The sequence below is a fragment of the Protobothrops mucrosquamatus genome, unplaced genomic scaffold (assembly GCF_001527695.2).
Source record: "Protobothrops mucrosquamatus isolate PMUCROS unplaced genomic scaffold, P.Mucros_1.0 scaffold_242, whole genome shotgun sequence".
NCBI classification, from domain to species: domain Eukaryota; kingdom Metazoa; phylum Chordata; class Lepidosauria; order Squamata; family Viperidae; genus Protobothrops; species Protobothrops mucrosquamatus.
In genome coordinates this window covers 234,205-257,886 of record NW_015386318.1, presented here as the reverse complement: position 1 = coordinate 257,886, position 23,682 = coordinate 234,205, and the positions used below count along the sequence as shown (strand labels likewise).

At 40.5% G+C, this 23,682-nt stretch overlaps 2 protein-coding genes across 2 annotated transcripts; both read left to right on the top strand.

The window, feature by feature from the left end:
• Positions 1-6,265: 6,265 nt before the first annotated feature.
• Positions 6,266-15,076, top strand: LOC107300997 (proteasome subunit alpha type-4). Its single transcript, XM_015830273.1, has 9 exons — positions 6,266-6,317; positions 7,386-7,413; positions 7,996-8,038; positions 8,978-9,140; positions 9,418-9,495; positions 10,965-11,053; positions 11,906-12,036; positions 13,234-13,357; positions 14,733-15,076. Exons 2-9 carry the CDS (start codon positions 7,411-7,413, stop codon positions 14,885-14,887), a joined length of 786 nt encoding a protein of 261 aa, XP_015685759.1. The 5' UTR covers positions 6,266-6,317; positions 7,386-7,410; the 3' UTR covers positions 14,888-15,076.
• Positions 15,077-15,207: 131 nt separating this feature from the next.
• Positions 15,208-23,110, top strand: LOC107300986 (proteasome subunit alpha type-4). The gene is made up of 8 exons (XM_015830263.1): positions 15,208-15,235; positions 15,821-15,863; positions 16,787-16,949; positions 17,227-17,304; positions 18,763-18,851; positions 19,705-19,835; positions 21,366-21,489; positions 22,767-23,110. Exons 1-8 carry the CDS (start codon positions 15,233-15,235, stop codon positions 22,919-22,921), a joined length of 786 nt encoding a protein of 261 aa, XP_015685749.1. The 5' UTR covers positions 15,208-15,232; the 3' UTR covers positions 22,922-23,110.
• The last annotated feature ends 572 nt before the right edge of the window (positions 23,111-23,682 follow it).

Here is a 23,682-nt window from a genome sequence, read left to right as displayed (position 1 = left end):
TTCTTTCACTCAGTCAAATAAGGAAGAAAACATTCTTCCTTGAAATTCTTCCAAATTAGGTTTGATCTTGACGTTACGTGACCGGTTAAACAATCATTTATGTACAGAGAATATATGCATCAATATATGCATCATTATGGTGGTCTGGAGCTCCCCATAATGTTCAGTTGAATCTTAACAGTAAATCTCTCACCTGAAATCTCAAATTTGCTTTTCTTTACATTCAGGATTTTTAAAATCTGCTTATTATAGAGGCTTAAATCTCTCTGTTGTACTCAAAATTTATTTCTTGGTCCTCCTGAGGGTTTGGGGGGGGGGAAGTGAAGTGTAAAGTTGGGATCCTGGCTTATTTAGCATGACTTTATTTAACTGGGATACACTGAATGTCTTAATTGAGTGTGGCTTTCCCCAACAACCAAAGTCACAAATCTTAATTAGTGAAATCAGTTGGCTTTACACAATAATTCAAAATCAAATCACGTTAACAGCCTAGTCCCGTGTGAGGCCAGCTATTGTCCTGGGTTTCAAGGTTGTAAAAATTTCAGCGCCAAAGCATCTGTGCAGCATTTGAGCACCTAACGAAATCGTATAACCATCTTGGAAAAAGTTGGATTTATTTCAGTTGCCCCCCCCCCTCTTAAATCAGTTGTTTCCCAACCTTGGGAACTTTGAGACGTGTATACTCCAACTCCCAGAATTCCACACGTCTTAAAAGTTCCTAAAAACACTGCCTTAAAACCTTAAACAGACTTTGCAGTTCTGCAGAAATTGCAGACCAAAGCAAAAAGAAAGAAGAAAAAAAAGCATAAATGGTAATATAGGAAGAGCATCAAAATGACAATTCTTCGGATGTAAAATTCCTTTTTAAAAGTCATGGAATGGGGGGGGGAGATATTTACGCTCCAGATGAAAATCTGTTCAATGTGGGCTTTTTAAGGTGATCTTAATAAAAAATATGGTGACTGGCATCAGAAATACACAGAGAGAGGAATATAATCATTAATTAGACTTGGGATCAGAAAGGGGGCGGGAACTAAATTCCTTATAGCCAATTAGAAGCCTCCTTACAAACTGTCCCCAGGCGACCACAAAGCAATGTCTAAGCCTGACTTTGATTGGACGGCAGCAGAGGCTGTGGCTTTGCAGGATTGCGGGTCGGATTTTCTCAATTTGTGAATGCAATTGAATTTATTTAGGATTATTTTACTCCTGGCCCTGTCCAACCGGCTGCTGTACTGCCCCATCTGGAAAGAAAATATTGCATTCTGCTTTAAGTTGTACACACAAACGTGGAAAACATTTCAGGTGCTCCCTGCGCACCCTGGAGACGGTAACAACCCTGTCCTTGTACAACTGGCTTACGGAGGAGAAATTTGTACGTTTGTTGCTCAGGTAAGACCTCCGATTTGAGTTTCAAACTGAAATTCTGCCCTTCCAAGTGCACACGTTTTGTTTTCGTCTTGCAGCAGGCCTTTAATTAGAATATATTTATATATATAAATGTTGCAATCATCTGACTCCTCTCTTTCTTAATAAAGGACTAGTCAAGGAGGGTGTTTGCATAATCTGGTGTATTTGGAATAGCAAATAGCAAATAACCCTGATTCAAATCAGCGTATTTCTCAACCTTAGCGCCTTCCCAGAATTCCCCAGCCACCAACTTTGGACTTTGGCTTTGCAATTTTGCAGTTGCAGCTACTGATAAGTACGACAAACCCAGGTGTTCTCTTGCCCCTCTTTAGATGCACCATGTCTTCTGGAGACCAGCAGCAGCTTCGACCCCTGATTAAGCCAACATTCACTGAAAAACAAGCCGCTGAACTGGTCCGAAGAATATTTGGCCTGGAAGTCTCCCAGCTCAAATCGCTGCCCAGCTATGATGATCAGAACTTCCACCTGGGTGCTGCTTCGTTCCCAGAGAAAGGAGAAAGCACTCGGGACTTTGTCCTCAAAATTATAAATGCTGAAGATAGCAAGAATTCCGATCTCATCGAGGTGCAGACCCAGATAATGATGTTTCTGAACAGCGAAGGTTTTCCTGTGGCTATGCCCCATCTCACCCAGGATGGCAAGGTGATGTTTCTGGAACCAGTAGGTGAGGAAGCTAAACATATCGCTGGCATTCAAATTCTGCCTTTTTTTCCTTGGAGATTCTTACTCCTCCAGGTCCCGGTTGTCCCAAAGGGGCTTTTCCAAAAAGCAGTTAGATTTTCTTAGTTTTTTTTCCTTGAGGAATTGAAGACGCTTCTTGGATGAGAAGTGAAACATTTTTTTGAGGAACAAACTAAGAAGGTCCAGTAATCTTTTGAAAAGCAACTTTGATACTTCTGCTATTTGCTTCTTACGGGGGACCTCATGGCTGGCATGGGTACGATTGAACGAACATGCCCTTTGCAGCCTCTTATCTTGCTGTATTTATTTTTCAAAAAACAAGGCAATTAGTTCTGTGGACTGATGTGTGCATCAAGAGTGCATAACTACAGTATGTTATCCTAACTAAGTTCTCTATGGAAGTTGTTTTCCTTCATTAATAGTAGTTGGCACTTCCGGTTTTGGGCAAAACTGTGCCCATAGCTAACGATTGGTTTTCTTAATGACCCTTGCAAAAAGAACATACAATCAGCAAGTCATGTGACCGATTTGTTTTACAAGCATTATGACTTACAACCGTAAGGGAGAGGTTCCATTATGCTCATAATTTGAGGAGGACCTGAATAGGATTGTGTAATATTCCACGTGTACTTTTTAATGGTAAATATTTACCAAGAAGTTTGTTCCAAACTGGACTTTTCTGATAGAGATGGGTCTCAGCTGGGCAATAGCTGCGAAGCGATTTAGTGATTTAAGGTCTCTTTTTACCGCTTAGATACTGGATCCTCCACCCAGATGTTTGCGGTGAGGTTGTTGAGCTACTTGCCAGGCAAAACTGTGGCCACCCTCCCTGTGACTCCTCCAATTCTCTTCGAGATTGGACAGATGGCAGCCCAGCTGGATAAAGTGATGGCAGAGGTGAGGTTTACAATGGAGCTTTACAGAAGGAAAGAAATGGGAATTTATTTCCGTGTTAGACCATTAGTAGAATTTGATCCCAGGTTTGCAGCTTTATATAGAGAAGGTGTATGGGAAATTTACTACATGAAAGCTTCCTGTTGAAACCACACCTTATATCAGCCAGCCAACATGGCTGGCTAGGGAATTCTGAGAGCTGAAGTCCACAGGTCTTAAAATGGCCAACATTGGACACCCCTGCAATATCTTTTTCACCTTTCAATTGGGCATTCAATAATTACAACAGTCTAGCCAAACAAATAGACAATAGACAACCCAGGATATTTGGGCTTTATTAATGCTTTAATACTGCCGTAATAAAATACTTATAACCTAGGATTTATCAGTGGGATTTAGAAACAAGAATATCCATACTAATTGCTGCATTAGAACGAGAAAACTCTGTAGAGTAATCTGTCTGGAATAATGTTACTAGGTCCAAAAATGTGTCCTGCCTTGCAAAAAAAATATGATTTATTGTGTTTTCTTCTCACTTCAAAGAAATTCCAACATCCGTTGATAAAAAGCTTACACAGGGGTGAATTTATCTGGAATCTGACAAATGTTCCTCTTCTGAAAAAATACATTTATGCTCTTGGCAAGAGCGAGCATCTGAATGCAGTGAAGCAGGTGATCGAGCAGTTCCAAATTAATATCATTCCAAAACTGAGCACCTTTCGGCCCTGTAAGTATTTTTATTCAGTGTGATAAGATCTTCTCTTTTGTTTTTCCTTTGCACAGGCCATGTGAAGCAATTTGCTGTTTTAATTGTTGCGAACCATTCAGAGGTCTTCCTTCCTTCCTTCCTTCCTTCCTTCCTTCCTTCCTTCCTTCCTTCCTTCCTTCCTTCCTTCCTTCCTTCCTTCCTTCCTTCCTTTTTTTCAAATTTATTTCCCAGCCATCTCAACCATAAGGTAACTGTAGGTGGCCTACAGTGTAACAAAACACTTTAAAAATACAAATCATTATCTATGAATAAAACTAAAAGATGGGGGGAGAGTAGGCTGAGCAAGTGAGGAGATTGGATTTTCTCCTTATTAATCTATCAACCACCTCCAGTGTGATGTTTCCCCATTGTGAGATGGGCAGCTATACAAATAGGTTGGATGGATGATGGATGGATGGATGGATATAGAAACAGACTGACATGGCTGGCTGGCTGGTTGGTTGGATAAATAGAGATGATAAAGATGTTTAGACAGATAGATAATAGAAAGACAGACAGATGAGAGAGCGAGATAGATAGATAAATAGATAGGTAGACATAGAGATAAATTGCCTCCAGTGGTGAATGAAATCTGTCTCTCTGCCATTTTGCAACAAATGATTGTAGCCTCACCCACCAGAATACCTGAGAAAAGGTCCATTCCTCATTAAGGCCACCCTAGTTGCTTTGTGATGTGAAACAGCACAGTCATCTACAAAGATCACCATCCCACCATCTCTACTCCCATAGTTTCGAGTGACCTTCTTTGTCCTCTGCCTAGGCATCAATCATGGAGACTTCAACGATCACAATATTCTAGTCGACCTTGTTTCAACATCTCCAAATCCACAGTACAGAATCTCTGGGATTTTGGACTTCAGCGATATGAGTTACGGCTACTACGTGTTTGAAGTCGCCATCACCATCATGTACATGATGATCGAAAGCCAAGAGCCTCTCCTGGTGGGCGGCCACGTCCTGGCTGGGTTTGAAAGCGTGGTTCCTTTGACCCCAGAAGAACGAGCCGCTCTGTTCCTCCTGGTGTGCGGGCGGTACGCCCAATCCCTTGTGATTGCTGCTCACACCACCCTCCTGCACCCCGAGAACGAAGAATATTTAATGATCACGGCCAAAACGGGGTGGAAGCATTTGATGATGCTGGTTGAGATGGGCCAAGAGACAGTTGAGCAAATCTGGTTCCAGACAGCAGAATCGTATCGGAAATGATCCGTCAGCATCTCTGAGAACACCATTATGGATATTATCAAGTTGGAACCAGGGAAAAATCAGCAAAAATTTAAAAGCCCCAACCGCAAAAGGTTTACGTGGCTAAGAATTGTTTTCCAGGCCTAATGCACACTGTTTATACATGTAAAATGACGTTTGGTTTTATTTTGGCATGTGTGCCAGAAGAGGGAAAGGAAATGTCAAGCCCTGAATTGTCAGGTTTTTGCATTCAGATGTTCAGCTGGGAATTTGCAGCAACAACTAATTTTCATACAGAACAGAAACTTGTTGCTATCTTCATTAGCACATTCTGCACTTTGTTGAATAAAGTGATGTTCTTCATAGTTTTTGTCAGAGGGTTGGTGTGAAGTACTCTCAGCTTTTGGCCCTATCCGGTGTATAGAGAATTGTACAAAATTGTTGTAACTCTTCTCCTGAACATTCAATAGGTGGTTTTATTAAACTGTGTACATCTGCATAGCACAAAAGCCCCACGTGCCTTATCAGACTTGATATCGATTTTAAAAATGGGAAATCCAAAGCTAATGTTGTGAAACTTTATTTCCACCTCAAACCTATCGCCTCCTCTGGACAACTCCACAACAATAGACTGCAATACAGAGACATTAGAAACCCCATTGAGGCCCAGCCTGTCTGTCAGTCCTGCAATAAAGACCAAATTGCTGCTGGATTTCAATACAATATATAGATAAGACCTGTTGCAAGGTGTAGTCTGGTGTGTTTACATATTTACTTTCAAAAGACAAAACAACATTGGTTTTTTTTTCACTTCATACACATGGTTTGGAGCCCTGAGTGTGAATATTAGTTTGACAAAATTCACCCTTGCTTCAGCTCCTTTCATCTCCATGCAAGTTTTCTTGACCGTACAGAACATGGTTTGCCACCTCTTCTCTCAAGATGCTTGTTCCCAGTCTAACCTATGCTTTGGATTACCTGGTGGTGCCCCATCCCGAGTCCTACCCTACTTATCTTTTCAACATTTTATTACCCTTTAGTTTCATTATAAATTAAGTTTCCATGCCCACCAGGCAAGGTCAGCTAAGAGCTGCCCTCCGTTGAAACAAGAGGCGTGTTTTATTTATACCCAAACACTATTGCCCGAACCTTTTTCATTCCCCCAATTTCTGCCTTGACTGCCCACAACAAATATGGCGCTCGAGGCCACGCTCCGGAATTCCGGCTCGAAAAGGAGCCCTCTAGGACTCGAAATCTGTAGCTTTGCTCCGTCTCGCGCCGGGGCCGGCTCCCTGAGCGGCTCGGGAGTGCGCAGGCGCGGGCGACCATTTTGAAAGGCGGCGTAGAGCGGGCGGAGGTGAGTGGCCGCGAAGGGGGTCTCTCTCTTCGGGGCGGACGCCGCCGGGTCGGAGCCCCTCGCGGGGCCGGGGGGTGGGGCGGGGGTGGTCTCGGCCGCCGGTGGGTGCTCCTCCGCCGGCTGTCTCCGCGGGACTGTCGCCTTTCTCCCGGGCCCGGCTGGGAGGATGACTGTGCAGCTCCGGGAAGGAGGTTCTGGGGAAATGACGGATGGATGGATGGATTGATAGGCAGGCAGGTGCATCGATAGGTAGACCGGGGTGGGGGGGTAGGTAGGTAGGCAGCGTAATAGGTGGGGGCGGGTCGGTGGATAATGGCAGGGAGTTGAAGGGGGTGGGTGGATGGACAGACAGACAAATGGGGCTATTGCACAAAAAAGTATAACAATTAACGGGCTGGATGGATGAGGAGGTGGGTAGGCAGGTAGGTGGATGAGTAAGCAGGTAGGAAGATGGCTGGAGTGGTGGCTGGAAGGAAGAGGAGGGAGGGAGGAAGATCGGAAGGAAAGGAAAGATACATAGGAAAGAAAGAAAGAAGGAGACAACAGGAAGGAAGGAAGGAAGGAGAAAGAGAGAGAGAGAGATGCATAGGAAAGGAAGAAGGAAGGGAGATTTGTGGGGTATCCTGGAGGAGTCTAGTTGAATGCATGGGAAAGTGAATAGGTCATCCAGCTCTTTTTGTGTCTAAGGCAGGACTCGAACTCATGGTTGCTGGGTTTCTAGCCCAAGGCTCCTGTCACTTTTTATTAAAGGCCCAGACTCATCCTGTATTCCTAGCCATTTGCTGATGATGGCAATACTCTAGAAACATTGAGAAAGTGCTTCTAGTTTTGCTTTCACAATTCACAAGTTAGTTTTCAATGGAAGCCTTTAAGCAAAATAAAATATCTTTTAGTTACTCTACTAGCTTAGTAGCATTTGCGGGCAAATGATGAATCTTTGCTCCCCTAATATGATTCTTTTAACATCTTTTCTTCCAGGGGCCAGCTTTTCTTATTATCCCAGCACAGTTATATTGCTGTCAAATTTCTAATCCATGCATAATTCAGGTTTTTTTTTCTCTTTCACAGTGTAGTAGTCCAACCCAGAAGCACCATGGTGAGTTTCTGCATCCCGGTTTCATAAACATTAGGTTATGTAAATCATAAATGTTAGGCTGTGTGTAACAGAGTAGCTACTGTAGTCTTGTCCATTCATTTTCAGAAATCCAGTTTATACTGAAGTTATTAAACATGGTCCCCCTTTTATAACAATTCCACCTGCCTAAAGCAGTGTTTCGCAACCTTGGCAGCCCGAAGATGTATGGACTTCAACTCCCAGAATTCCCCTGCCTTGAGAATAGCATTTCATACATCGTATTACCTGCCCTTCCGTTTTGGGAGGAAAAAGTAAACTCTGCTTCTCAGTCACTACTTTGGGCTCCCGATGAGTTTGTATTTATTATTAAATTTATACGCTGCCCATCTTCCCAATAAGGCAGCTCTGGGCAGCTTATTCGAATTTGGGCTAATTTCATCTGGAATGCAATGGAGCGGGGCAAAACCTGACGGAGGGTTTGATGGCTGCCTTCAGTCCTTATTCCAAAGGTGCTCCTTACTATACCAGCGATTGGGAGTAATAAGATCACCCTTTTGTCATGGAGTGCTTTATTCATTAACAACACACACTTTTTCCTTGCAGTCTCGAAGATATGATTCCCGAACGACCATCTTTTCCCCCGAAGGTAATTTCGTGGCAAAAAGAGAAGCAGCAAGAACCAGATAGCCATGTAATCAGAGATGTCCTAAAATGGCTTTCAAATCTGTGATCCCCTGTCTAGGATTATGTCATAAGTAGCAAATATTTGGTTCTTAATTACCAAACAATAAATATTATATTATTTTGCATTAACCTTATTTTTTAAAAAGGAGAGTTGGGAACATATAATTTCATTCCCTTTTTTAGGATGACAGAGCTAGGTTTGAAGAGGATTGGGGGGGGGGACATAACTGTCTTCTGGTACTTGAGGAGCTATCTCGGAGAAGGGGAGGGGAATCAACCTATTCTCCAAAGCACCTGAAGGCAGGACAAGGGGTGGAAGCTTGTTAAAAAGAAATCCCATCTAGATGGAAGGAGAAATTTTCTGACATTGAGAACAATAAATGGGACAGCTTGGCTCTCAAGAGTTATGGGGCCTACATCACTGAAGCTTTTCAAAAATACACTGGACAGCTATTTGACCAGGATGGTATAAGGTCTCCTGCCATGAGCAGGGGTTTGGACTAGAACAGGGGTCCCCAACCCCCGGTCTGTGTACCAGTAGCAGGCTGCAGCATGCCAGCAACTGGTCCGCATAAACAAGCAAAGCCCCATCTGTGGGGTGCAGGCAGCACACAAACCCATGCACTCTCGGGTCTGCAGAAAAACGTTTCTCCATGGAACCGGTCCCTGGTGCCCAAAAGGTTGGGGACCTCTGGACTAGAAGACCTTCAAGCTTCTTATCCAGCCCTATAATTTTATGTTTGTTTGTTTTTTTGAGCCTAACCATCATACAAAACGATTGGCTTAAGTATCCTTCCTTCTAGCCTAACCATCATACAAAACGATTGGCTTAAGTATCCTGATACTTCAGTAAAAGATGGTGGCCTCAAATTTAACACCACTCTTCATGGTCTTCTCTTAGGCCGTCTGTATCAAGTGGAATATGCAATGGAAGCCATCGGACATGCTGGGACCTGCTTAGGAATTCTTGCCAACGACGGAGTCCTGCTAGCAGCAGAAAGACGGAATATCCACAAGCTTCTGGATGAAGTCTTTTTTTCAGAGAAAATATATAAACTCAACCAGTGAGTGAGATACTGGAGGAATTTATCTTTTTTTTTATCTGCATGCTTCATAAACCCTCTCCTTGAAGTCAGGCTCTTGGATATCTGCTGGAACTTAAGATCATTGGCCTTCAACTCCCAGAATTCCCCAGCCAGCCTTCCTCAATGTAATGTCAGCCTCACCACCGGCACCTGTAGTCTATTGCTGTAAGGCCTTTGATAGTTGGCATGGCTGGCACAAACTGCAGAATAGACCACAAATCCCTCTGGTCTCACTCAGATCACTTGTATGTTTCAGAGATATGGCCTGCAGCGTGGCCGGCATAACTTCGGATGCCAACGTGCTCACCAACGAACTGCGATTGATTGCACAAAGGTACGAGGGTGGCCTGACTTTCTCAAGTTGGTGACAAGTCACAGGTGTACTTGGAAATTAAGGTTCATCAGGATGGCAAAACAGCTTAAATTTTTTAAAAAAACGTTTTATTAATTTTTTAACATAATCACCTTAATATTCGGTAAACTGTGTTGTCTGGGTTTACATTTAAGAAACATTCACTAACAGTTGATTTCTATAATCTATAATCCACATAATAGCTTTACTTGATTTCCTCTTTTTCCCATAATGTTCTCTTTTACCAACCTTAAGTAAATACAATTCTTGTTTTAATGAATGATGATTGAGTAGAAACGTTTTCTAATATTTCTACAGATAATAATCACATCAATATAATATTTTTCTATCTAGTCATTGTGGTTATCTCATCATAGATCCTGTTTACAGTTCTTGTTTACATTTGTTTTTCCCACAATGTTCAAAACATTCTTACTGGTTAAGATTTTCTCAAAGTTAATTACATTTAAATATTTAAGTCTATTTTTTCTCATGTAAGCCAACCCAATACTTTTAGCTTTCTTAAGGAATAAATAAGACTAAAAAAAGAAAAAAGAAGAATAAGAATATAAAAAATAAAAAGATAGTATGCTACTTAAAATCCCTATTTCCTATAAGCTAATACATATTTATTTCCAAAAAAAATTTGTTCTTTTTTACCATAATTAAAAATATATTTAAACTTTAAATATTCCATTTAATAAATCTAGTCCTCTAGTCTTTTAACTCTTACTCAAAAACAGCTTGAATTTTTATTTCGTCATTAAAGGCAAGAAGCCATCAGGAGGAAGCTTCTCTTTAAAATATTTTTAATTAAATGTGCACATTTAATTAACTAATTAATGTAAGGGAGGGTGGAATATATTCAGAATTGCGCAGGTGTTTCGAAGGCTCTGCAGCGTCTTCCATGTTAAGTGCCCACCAAAAACATTTTTCAGAAATTCAGAGGGCAGCCTTCCCAAAGAGCAGTTAAAGGAAAAAGAGAAAATCCAGATTATTATTTGAAGGAAAGGGGAGTTGGGTTGGCTTCTCAGAATTTCATCTGGCCTTTAAAGGCAACGTTTTGGATTTTGTGTCCCTCGTTTGCTAAGGCTGGATCTTTCTGTGCTGTATAACCATCCAAACTCGGCTTATGTTATAGCCTAGCTGCAACAGAACTGGGCATATTGCTAGAGACAAAGGAGAGATTGCTGAGGAAAATGAAACAAAGCAAGACTAGAGACTATCCTTAGTCTTATTCTGAAGAAAAAGAAGTCCTAAAGCTTGATTTTATTCATGATAAAGCTTAATGGCAGGGCTGTTCCTATCCCCATTAAAAGAGAAAAGGATTTCAAGTTCTGTTTTGTTTTCACAGTCTTATATTCAGTCTCTCTTAGAGTTCTCCAGAGGGCTTTCTTTCTTACTTACAGTTTCTGCATCCTTGACATATTTTTTGTATTTTCATATTTCAGATATCTGTTGCAGTATCAGGAGCCAATTCCTTGTGAACAGTTAGTAACAGCCCTATGTGATATCAAACAAGCCTATACACAGTTTGGAGGTAATGTTTGCAATTGTCAGATGAAATTAACTGTGACCGAAATTCCTGGCTCATGGAAAGAACAGCTGTAATTTTCTTGTGTGTTGATGGATGCTTTATTGAATCTAGAAAGCTAACAAGGTATGACAGCTCCATTTCTGTCTGATGAAGTTAAATCACTCGAGGGAACAGAATTCATTTCCTTTAAATTTGCCCCGAAACTCTGCTTGAAGGTTAGAAAAGACAATTTATTTTTAAGTTGTTGGGGTTTTTTTTGAAGAAGCTAATTCACAGATTTGGGTATAGCCAGTCTATTAATAAATAAATCACCCCCATCATCATCTGTACAGGTAATTCTTGACTTAACGGCCACAATTGAGCCCCAAATTTTTGTTGTTAAGCAGGACGTTTGTTAAATGAATTTTGCCCTTTCTTGCTACACTGGTTAAGGGAATCACTGCAGTTGTTAAGTCAGTAACACGGTTGTTAAGTGAATCTGGCTTCCCCCACTGACTTTGCTTAGCAGAAGGTCGCAAAAAGGGATCACATGACCCTGGGACACTGCAACCGTCAAAAGTACATGCCAGTTGCCAAACGTCCAGATTTTGATCACGTGACTGTGGGGAGGCTACAACGGTCACAAATCATTTTTTTCAGTGCTGTTGCAACTTGGAATGGTCACTAAACAAACTGTTGTAAGTCGAGGGCTACCTCTAGTATAATTTTACCCTTGGAAAGAACGTATTAGAATTTGCCTCATGGAGCAGTAATGCAGGACAGTCTGTTAAATCTTTCTTCTCGGCGAACGTCAGTGTTTTGCCCTTGGTAATGCATTGGCTTAATTTAAATCACCCGTGTCCTTATGGTTAACAGGAAAACGTCCTTTTGGTGTTTCACTACTTTACATTGGCTGGGATAAGCACTATGGTTTCCAGCTTTATCAGAGCGATCCTAGTGGGAATTACGGAGGTTGGAAAGCCACCTGCATTGGAAACAACAGCGCTGTAAGTTTATTTCGCTGTCTTTTCAAATTTTGAAACTGTTCATCTCCCCCACAGAGAGACTTTGTGGTCTTCAGTGTTCATGTTTTCTCCTGCATGTTTGAAAGCTTAAAGCAGGGGTCCCTAACCCCCAGGGGCCCCTAACCCCCAGGCTATGACCTCCCCACTACCAGGCCTTGAGCCTTTCAGAACCAGGCTGCGTAAGTGGAGGGCAAGTTCATGCCCGCATCCCCACAATGGAGCTGTGTCTGTGCTTGCTTGCCATACATATGGAACCATCCCTTCTCCTCCCCCCCCCCCCGTCCCGCTGGTCCGCAAAGCCAAAAAGTTTGGGGAACTCTGGCTTAAAGAACTTCTAACACTGTAATTGAAATTAGGTAAAAATTTAAAAACAGGATATGGATATGTATAAGTTAAAATATATTGATAAATGTCTTAACTGGTCAAATTATAATTAGCAATGTATTAATTTGAATGTGATATAATAATCAAGGGAAATAGAGAGGGAATTTTTGATGATGCCACCTGAGATATGTACGAAAGATATTGTTATTGGACTATTGATTACCCAGTCACCACGCTGCTTCCTTAATATTTGGATTTTTGTAAAACTGGAAAATTAATAAAACTTGTTGGTTTTTTTTAAAAAAAAGAACTTCTAACTTAGTAGGTAGAAAAATAATTGTGTGGAAGGGAAAAAACCAAGGCTATTAAGGGCAGGGATTTGGGGATCTGTAGATCCGGATTGTTTTACAGACTGGATTTGGGCAGGTTTCAGGCATTTTTTAACTAAGAAGGTCTTCCAAAGAGAAGTCTATTAACTTTAGATACGAAGTAAAGCCAATGTGCCTTTCCCTAAGCCCCCAGAAACTCCTAATGGATTTTAATATTGCTGTGGCTTACTTTACATCGTGCTTTTGTTCTTTCTATATTCTTGTGTTGGTTTTATTTTAAGCTGATGCTGGTGGACAGTTAAGATATTTATGGTTATTTTGATGAATGGAAGTATCGTACGTGTAGTTTGGAGTATCGGGCTTTGCTATTTTTATGTAGTTTTAGGATTGTAAGTTGCCCAGAGTCACTGGGCAGCTTTAAAAATTGAAGGAATGAGAGGATGGATGGATGGATGGATGGATGGATGGATGGATGGATGGATGGATCAGCAAGAATCAACTACAGTGCTTTTCTGTTCTTTAACAGGCAGCTGTATCAATGCTCAAACAAGATTACAAAGAGGGAGATATGACTTTGAAATCTGCACTTGCTTTAGCTGTCAAAGTCCTGAACAAAACTATGGACGTTAGTAAACTGTCAGCAGAGAAAGGTAAGCCTTGGATATGAGATCTTGGATATGAGTTTTGATATAATAATAATAATAATAATAATAATAATAATAATAATAATAATAATAATAATAATAATAATAATAATAATAATAATAATAATAATAATTTTTGATTTTGATTTTATTAAATTTATACCCCGCCCTTCTCCCGGAGGACTCAGGGCGGCTTACAGCCAGTTTAAAACAATGATACAATACAATACAAAATTTAAAAATGATTAAAAATAAATATTCAAATTTGGCCGCTTCTACTAAAAATTTGATTAAAACCAATTTAAAATACCCCTAGGCCAGTCCTGCCCGCTGAAATAACCAGGTCTTGAGGGCGCGGCGGAAGGAGGGGAGATCCGGAATCACCCGGATCTCTGGGGTTGGAAGGCACCTTGGAGGTCATCTAGTCCAACCCCCTGCTCAGCCAGGAAACCCTACACCATTTCAGACAAATGGCTGTCCAGTCTCTTCTTAAAAACTTCCAGTGTTGGAGCATTCACAGCTTCTGGAGGCAGGTTGTTCCACTCGTTAATTGTTCTAACTGTCAGGAAGTTTCTCCTTAGTTCTAGGTTGCTTCTCTCCTTGATTAGTTTTCATCCGTTGCTTCTCGTCCTGCCTTCAGGCGCCTTGGAGAATAGCTTGACCTCCTCCTCTTCTTTGTGGCAACCCCTGAGATATTGGAACACTGCTATCATGTCCCCCCTCGTCCTTCTCTTCGTTAAACTAGACATACCCAATTCCAGCAACCGTTCCTTATATGTTTTAGCCTCCATTTCCTTAGAGAGGTGCTGTTCCAGCTGTTAGAGTGTTGCTAGTTCCTGGTCTATTGTACTTACTTATTTAAAAGCCTGCTGAATTTTAGGATGGTGTAGTTAAAACAGTCCTGTTACCCCGAGTCTTTGGTAATTAGGGGTTTTGAATTGTCTTGAATTAGATTCTGAGATATGGATTGTGAATTTATATCTTATTTTAATTAGCCCTGTTGACTTTAGTAGGTAATTGCATTGTTTTATAAGAATAATAATATTTTTAAGTCATGTATTGCTACCTATAAAGCTCCTGAAGTCTTCAAATGGGGCATGGTAGAAATGTTTGCAATAAATCTGTTGGGCTATATCACCTCTCATAATGCCAAAGATAGTTTTCTATAATATTCTGGGTGCTGTGAAAAATTGCTTTGAAAATGTCAATTAGAAAACTAGTACAAGAGATTTTTAATAAGTTCTCTGAGGCCCACTTGGTTGGTATATTTTTTGATGCAATCAGACCTCATTCAGACATTAAACTTCCTTCCTTCCTTCCTTCCTTCCTTCCTTCCTTCCGTCCGTCCGTCCCATTTTCTTTTTCATCTTTTATGTTCCAGTTGAAATTGCCACCCTGACACGAGAGAATGGAAAGACGATAATAAGAGTTTTGAAGCAAAAAGAAGTAGAAGTATTGATAAAGAAACACGAACAAGAAGAAGCCAAAGCAGAGCGTGAAAAGAAAGAAAAAGAGCAGAAAGAAAAAGATAAATAAATCAAGTACCTCGAAGGAGGGTGTTTCCATAAACTGGCTCAATTTTCGAAGGGCTGTTTATTGAATCCGTTCCTTTATATCACTGAAACACATCACCTCTTTCCTCAGTGAACAGAAATCTCTTTGTCATTGTATCTTTTATATTACATAATAAAAAAAGTGAACAGTCTTGTCACAATACTAACAATATCCAAGTGTAAGTTACTTCTTCCNAACATCTTTTCTTCCAGGGGCCAGCTTTTCTTATTATCCCAGCACAGTTATATTGCTGTCAAATTTCTAATCCATGCATAATTCAGGTTTTTTTTTCTCTTTCACAGTGTAGTAGTCCAACCCAGAAGCACCATGGTGAGTTTCTGCATCCCGGTTTCATAAACATTAGGTTATGTAAATCATAAATGTTAGGCTGTGTATAACAGAGTAGCTACTGCAGTCTTGTCCATTCATTTTCAGAAATCCAGTTTATACTGAAGTTATTAAACATGGTCCCCCTTTTATAACAATTCCACCTGCCTAAAGCAGTGTTTCATAATCTCGGCAGCTCGAAGATGTATGGACTTCAACTCCCAGAATTCCCCTGCCTTGAGAATAGCATTTCATACATCGTATTATCTGCCCTTCCCTTTTTGGGGGAAAAAGTAAACTCTGCTTCTCAATCACTACTTTGGGCTCCCGATGAGTTTGTATTTATTATTAAATTTATACGTTGCCCATCTTCCCGATAAGGCAGCTCTGGGCAGCTTATTCGAATTTGGGCTAATTTCATCTGGAATGCAGTGGAGCAGGGCAAAACCTGAGGGAGGGTTTGATGGCTGCTGCCTTAAATCCTTATTCCAAAGTTGCTCCTTATTGTACCAGCGATTGGGAGTAATATGATCACCCTTTTGTCATGGAATGCTTTATTCATTAACAACACACACTTTTTCCTTGCAGTCTCGAAGATATGATTCCCGAACGACCATCTTTTCCCCTGAAGGTAATTACGTGGCAAAAAGAGAAGCAGCAAGAACCAGATAGCCATGTAATCAGAGATGTCCTAAAATGGCTTTCAAATCTGTGATCCCCTGTCTAGAATTATATCATAAGTAGCAAATATTTAGTTCTTAATTACCAAACAATAAATATTATATTATTTTGCATTAATCTTATTTTTTAAAAAGGAGAGTTGGGAATATATAATTTCATTCCCTTTTTTAGGATGACAGAGCTAGGTTTGAAGAGGATTGGGGGGGGGGGGACATAACTGTCTTCTGGTACTTGAGGAGCTATCTCGGAGAAGGGGAGGGGGAATCAACCTATTCTCCAAAGCACCTGAAGGCAGGACAAGAAGTAAGGGGTGGAAGCTTGTTAAAGAGAAATCCCATCTAGACGGAAGGAGAAATTTTCTGACATTGAGAACAATAAATGGGACAGCTTGGCTCTCAAGAGTTATGGGGGCTACATCACTGAAACTTTTCAAAAATACACTGGACAGCTATTTGACCAGGATGGTATAAGGTCTCCTGCCATGAGCAGGGGTTTGGACTAGAACAGGGGTCCCCAACCTCCGATCTGTGTACCAGTAGCAGGCTGCAGCATGCCAGCAACTGGTCCGCATAAACAAGCAAAGCCCCATCTGTGGGGTGCAGGCAGCACACAAACCCATGCACTCTCGGGTCTGCAGAAAAACTTTTCTCCACGGAACTGGTCCCTGGTGCCCAAAAGGTTGGGGACCTCTGGACTAGAAGACCTTCAAGCTTCTTATCCAGCCCTATGATTCTATGTTGTTGTTGTTTTTTGAGGACGTGCTTTTTCCTTCTAGCCTAACCATCATACAAAACGTTTGGCTTCAGTATCCTGATACTTCAGTAAAAGGTGGTGGCCTCAAATTTAACACCGCTCTTCATGGTCTTCTCCTAGGCCGTCTGTATCAAGTTGAATATGCAATGGAAGCCATCGGACACGCTGGGACCTGCTTAGGAATTCTTGCCAACGACGGAGTCCTGCTAGCAGCAGAAAGACGGAATATCCACAAGCTTCTGGATGAAGTCTTTTTTTCAGAGAAAATATATAAACTCAACCAGTGAGTGAGATACTAGATCTTTTTTTTTTATCTGCATGCTTCATAAACCCTCTCCTTGAAGTCAGGCTCTTGGATATCTGCTGGAACTTAAGATAATTGGCCTTCAACTCCCAGAATTCCCCAGCCAGCCTTCCCCAATGTAATGTCAGCCTCACCACCGGCACCTGTAGTCTATTGCTGTAAGGCCTTTGATAGTTGGCATGGCTGGCACAAACTGATGGCTGCAGAATAGACCACAAATCCCTCTGGTCTCACTCAGATCACTTGTATGTTTCAGAGATATGGCCTGCAGCGTGGCTGGCATAACTTCAGACGCCAACGTGCTCACCAACGAACTGCGATTGATTGCACAAAGGTACGAAGGCGGCCTGACTTTCTCAAGTTGGTGACAAGTCACAAGTGTACTTGGAAATTAAGGTTCATCAGGACGGCAAAACAGCTTGAATTTTTTTTAAATATGTTTTATTAATTTTTTAACATAATCACCTTAAGATTCGGTAAACAGTGTGTTGTCTGGGTTTACATTTAAGAAACATTCACTAACAGTTGATTTCTATAATCTATAATCCACATAATAGCTTTACTTGATTTCCTCTTTTTCCCATAATGTTCTCTTTTACCAACCTTAAGTAAATACAATTGTTTTAATGAATGATGATTGAGTAGAAAAGTTCTAATATTTCTACAGATAATAATCACATCAATATAATATTTTTCTATCTAGTCATTCTGGTTGTCTCATCATAGATCCTGTTTACAGTTCTTGTTTACATTTGTTTTTCCCACAATGTTCAAAACATTCTTACTGGTTAAGATTTTCTCAAAGTTAATTACATTTAAATATTTAAGTCTATTTTTTCTCATGTAAGCCAACCCAATACTTTTAGCTTTTTTAAGGAATAAATAAGACTAAAAAAGAAGAAGAAGAATATAAAAAATAAAAAGATAGTATGCTACTTAAAATCCCTATTTCCTATAAGCTAATACATATTTATTTCCGAAAAATTTTTGTTCTTTTTTACCATAATTAAAAATATATCTAAACTTTAAATATTCCATTTAATAAATCTAGTCCTCTAGTCTTTTAACTCTTATTCAAAAACAGCTTGAATTTTTATTTTGTCATTAAAGGCAAGAAGCCATCAGGAGGAAGCTTCTCTTTAAAATATTTTTAATTAAATGTGCACATTTAATTAACTAATTAATGTAAGGGAGGGTGGAATATATTCAAAATTGCGCAGGTGTTTCGAAGGCTCTGCAGCGTCTTCCATGTTAAATGCCCACCAAAAACATTTTTCAGAAATTCAGAGGGCAGCCTTCCCAAAGAGCAGTTAAAGGAAAAAGAGAAAATCCAGATTATTATTTGAAGGAAAGGGGAGTTGGGTTGGCTTCTCAGAATTTCATCTGGCCTTTAAAGGCAACGTTTTGGATTTTGTGTCCGTCGTTTGCTAAGGCTGGATCTTTCTGTGCTGTATAACCATCCAAACTCGGCTTATGTTATAGCCTAGCTGCAACAGAACTGGGCATATTGCTAGAGACAAAGGAGAGATTGCTGAGGAAAATGAAACAAAGCAAGACTAGAGACTATCCTTAGTCTTATTCTGAAGAAAAAGAAGTCCTAAAGCTTGATTTTATTCATGATAAAGCTTAATGGCAGGGCTGTTTCTATCCCCATTAAAAGAGAGAAGGATTTCAAGTTCTGTTTTGTTTTCACAGTCTTATATTCAGTCTCTCTTAGAGTTCTCCAGAGGGCTTTCTTTCTTACTTATAGTTTCTGCATCCTTGACATATTTTTTGTATTTTCATATTTCAGATATCTGTTGCAGTATCAGGAGCCAATTCCTTGTGAACAGTTAGTAACAGCCCTGTGTGATATCAAACAAGCCTATACACAGTTTGGAGGTAATGTTTGCAATTGTCAGATGAAATTAACTGTGACCGAAATTCCTGGCTCATGGAAAGAACAGCTGTAATTTTCTTGTGGTGTGTTGATGGATGCTTTATTGAATCTAGAAAGCTAACAAGATATGACAGCTCCATTTCTGTCTGATGAAGTTAAATCACTTGAGGGAACAGAATTCATTTCCTTTAAATTTGCCCCGAAACTCTGCTTGAAGGTTAGAAAAGACAATTTATTTTTAAGTTGTTGGGTTTTTTTTGAAGAAGCTAATTCACAGATTTGGGTATAGCCAATCTATTAATAAATAAATCACCCCCATCATCATCTGTACAGGTAATTCTTGACTTATGGCCACAATTGAGCCCCAATTTTTTGTTGTTAAGCAGGACGTTTGTTAAATGAATTTTGCCCTTTCTTGCTACATTGGTTAAGGGAATCACTGCAGTTGTTAAGTCAGTAACACGGTTGTTAAGTGAATCTGGCTTCCCCCACTGACTTTGCTTAGCAGAAGGTCGCAAAAAGGGATCACATGACCCCGGGACACTGCAACCGTCAAAAGTACATGCCAGTTGCCAAACGTCCAGATTTTTATCACGTGACTGTGGGGAGGCTGCAACGGTCACAAATCATTTTTTTCAGTGCTGTTGCAACTTGGAATGGTCACTAAACAAACTGTTGTAAGTCGAGGGCTACCTGTAGTATAATTTTACCCTTGGAAAGAACGTATTAGAATTTGCCTCATGGAGCAGTAATGCAGGACAGTCTGTTAAATCTTTCTTCTCGGCTAACGTCAGTGTTTTTCCCTTGGTAATGCATTGGCTTAATTTAAATCACCCGTGTCCTTATGGTTAACAGGAAAACGTCCTTTTGGTGTTTCACTACTTTACATTGGCTGGGATAAGCACTATGGTTTCCAGCTGTATCAGAGCGATCCTAGTGGGAATTACGGAGGTTGGAAAGCCACCTGCATTGGAAACAACAGCGCTGTAAGTTTATTTCGCTCATCTCCCCCACAGAGAGACTTTGTGGTCTTCAGTGTTCATGTTTGCTCCTGCATGTTTGAAAGCTTAAAGCAGGGGTCCCCAACCCCCAGGCTATGACCCCCCACTACCAGGCCTTGAGCCTTTCAGAACCAGGCTGCGTAAGTGGAGGGCAAGTTCATGCACGCATCCCCACAATGGAGCTGTGCGTGTGCTTGCTTGCCATACATATGGAACCATCCCTTCTCTCCCCCCCCCCCCCCGTCCCGCTGGTCCGCAAAACCAAAAAGTTTGGGGAACTCTGGCTTAAAGAACTTCTAACTTCTAACGCTGTAATTGAAATTAGGTAAAAATTTAAAACAGGATATGGATATGTATAAGTTAAAATATATTGATAAGTGTCTTAACTGATCGAATTATAATTAGCAATGTATTAATTTGAATGTGATATAACAGTGATGGCGAACCTTTTAGAGACCGAGTGCCCAAACTGCAACCCAAAACCTACTTATGCATCGTCAGATGCTGGGTGGGTGTGGCCCATTTGGTGGGCGTGGCTGCGGTGGTAACGGCAGACTGGGTGGGACTAAAAAGTTCAATCAATCAATTCCAACTTTGCAAGATTTTTTTTTCCCGCGAGAAGTTGAAATTGACTGATTGAACCTTTTTTTTTTTTTTTGCACATGGCGGTGGAGGCCTAAAGTGAAAAGGTTTTATAAAACCCAGCTGAAGGCCTAGGACTGGGGCGACGGCGCGCCTGCCCACAAAGAGGGCTCTGAGTGCCACCTCTGGCACCCGTGCCATAGGTTCGCCACCACTGTGATATAATAATCAAGGGAAATAGAGAGGGAATTTTTGATGATGCCACCTGAGATATGTACGAAAGATATTGTTATTGGACTATTGATTACCCAATCACCACGCTGCTTCCTTAATATTTGGATTTTTGTAAAACTGGAAAATTAATAAAACTTGTTTGTTTGTTTGTTTTAAAAGAACTTCTAACTTAGTAGGTAGAAAAATAATTGTGTGGAAGGGAAAAAAACCAAGGCTGTTAAGGGCAGGGATTTTGGGATCTGTAGATCCGGATTGTTTTACAGACTGGATTTGGGCAGGTTTCAGGCATTTTTTAACTAAGAAAGTCTTCCAAAGAGAAGTCTATTAACTTTAGATACAAAGTAAAGCCAATGTGCCTTTCCCCAAGCCCTCAGAAACTCCTAATGGATTTTAATATTGCTGTGGCTTACTTTACATCGTGCTTTTGTTCTTTCTATATTCTTGTGTTGGTTTTATTTTAAGCTGATGCTGGTGGACAATTAAGATATTTATGGTTATTTTGATGAATGGAAGTATCGTACGTGTAGTTTGGAGTATCGGGCTTTGCTATTTTTATGTAGTTTTAGGATTGTAAGTTGCCTAGAGTCACTGGGCAGCTTTAAAAATTGAAGGAATGAGAGGATGGATGGATGGATGGATGGATGGATGGATGGATGGATCAGCAAGAATCAACTACAGTGCTTTTCTGTTCTTTAACAGGCAGCTGTATCAATGCTAAAACAGGATTACAAAGAGGGAGATATGACTTTGAAATCTGCACTTGCTTTAGCTGTCAAAGTCCTGAACAAAACTATGGACGTTAGTAAACTGTCAGCAGAGAAAGGTAAGCCTTGGATATGAGATCTTGGATATGAGTTTTGATAATAACAATAACAACAACAACAACAACAACAACAACAATAATAATAATAATAATAATAATAATAATAATAATAAAGTTGGAAGGGACCTTGGAGGTCATCGAGTCCAGCCCCCTGCTCAGGCAGGAAACCCTACACCATTTCAGACAAATGGCTGTCCAGTCTCTTCTTAAAAACTTCCAGTGTTGGAGCATTCACTGCTTCTGGAGGCAGGTTGTTCCATTGGTTAATTGTTCTAACTGTCAGGAAGTTTCTCCTTAGTTCTAGGTTGCTTCTCTCCTTGATCAGTTTCCATCCGTTGCTTCTCGTCCTGCCTTCAGGCGCCTTGGAGAATAGCTTGACTCCCTCTTCTTTGTGGCAGCCCCTGAGATACTGGAAGACTGCTATCCTGTCCCCCCTCGTCCTTCTCTTCATTAAACTAGACATGCCCAATTCCAGCAACCTTTCCTTATATTCTTTAGCCTCCAGTCCCCTAATCATCTTTGTTGCTCTTCTCTGTACTCTTTCTAGAGTCTATGAACCATAGGTTGACCTCCTCCTCTTCTTTGTGATAGCCCCTGAGATATTGGAACACTGCTATCATGTCCCCCCTCGTCCTTCTCTTCGTTAAACTAGACATACTGTTCCTTATATGTTTTAGCCTCCATTTCCTTAGAGAGTTGCTGTTCCAGCTGTTAGAGTGTTGCTAGTTCCTGGTCTATTGTACTTACTTATTTAAAAGCCTGCTGAATTTTAGGATGGTGTAGTTAAAACAGTCCTGTTACCCCGAGTCTTTGGTAATTAGGGGTTTTGAATTGTCTTGAATTAGATTTTGAGATATGGATTGTGAATTTATATCTTCTTGTTTTAATTAGCCCTGTTGACTTTAGTAGGTAATTGCATTGTTTTATAAGAATAATAATATTTTTAAGTCATGTTTTGCTACCTATAAAGTTCCTGAAGTCTTCAAATGGGGCATGGTAGAAATGTTTGCAATAAATCTGTTGGGCTATATCACCTCTCATAATGCCAGAGATAGTTTTCTATAATATTCTGGGTGCTGTGAAAAATTGCTTTGAAAATGTCAATTAGAAAACTAGTACAAGAGATTTTTAATAAGTTCTCTGAGGCCCACTTGGTTGGTATATTTTTTGATGCAGACCTTATTCAGACATTAAACTTCCTTCCTTCCTTCCTTCCTTCCTTCCTTCCTTCCTTCCTTCCTTCCTTCCCATTTTCTTTTTCATCTTTTATGTTCCAGTTGAAATTGCCACCCTGACACGAGAGAATGGAAAGACGATAATAAGAGTTTTGAAGCAAAAAGAAGTAGAAGTATTGATAAAGAAACACGAACAAGAAGAAGCCAAAGCAGAGCGTGAAAAGAAAGAAAAAGAGCAGAAAGAAAAAGATAAATAAATCAAGTACCTCAAAGGAGGGTGTTTCCATAAACTGGCTCAATTTTCGAAGGGCTGTTTATTGAATCCGTTCCTTTATATCACTGAAACACATCACCTCTTTCCTCAGTGAACAGAAATCTCTTTGTCATTGTATCTTTTATATTACATAATAAAAAAAGTGAACAGTCTTGTCACAATACTAACAATATCCAAGTGTAAGTTACTTCTTCCTTGCCTTCCCTCTGCGTTTGCTTGGGACACTCTCTGGCTGAAACCACAGGATGCTGCAGCGTACCAGATCTTGCTGATAGAAACATTTTCATGTTTTCTTTTATCTTATTATTGTGCTAAACTTGAGGTTCCGAGTGAAAATGAGGATTTACGCTTAGAAATGTGCACAGTGGCTTAAGGAGTTTTTGATGTTGCTGGAATATTTTTAATTACAGGCTTCGGGAGAACTTACTGACATGCAAAAAGGGGGGGGGAAGCCTGTGAAATAATACAATTTAGCACTTTGCCAGGCGCTTTTCAAGGCAGCTGCTGCACAATTGCAGCCGTGTCTGGATTGATAACAAGACGGTGTCCTGGGAAATCAGTGCTTAACATTATGCTGGTTAGGACTTTGGATTTTACCAGGATGAAAAGGGAAAAGGAGGCAAGGTACAGGGAGTCCTTGACTTATAACCACAATTGGGGACCGCAACTTTTGTTTCTAAGGAACGTGGCTGTTAAGTGAGTCATCTTTTCTCTCATGATCATTAAGATTGCTACAGTTGTTAA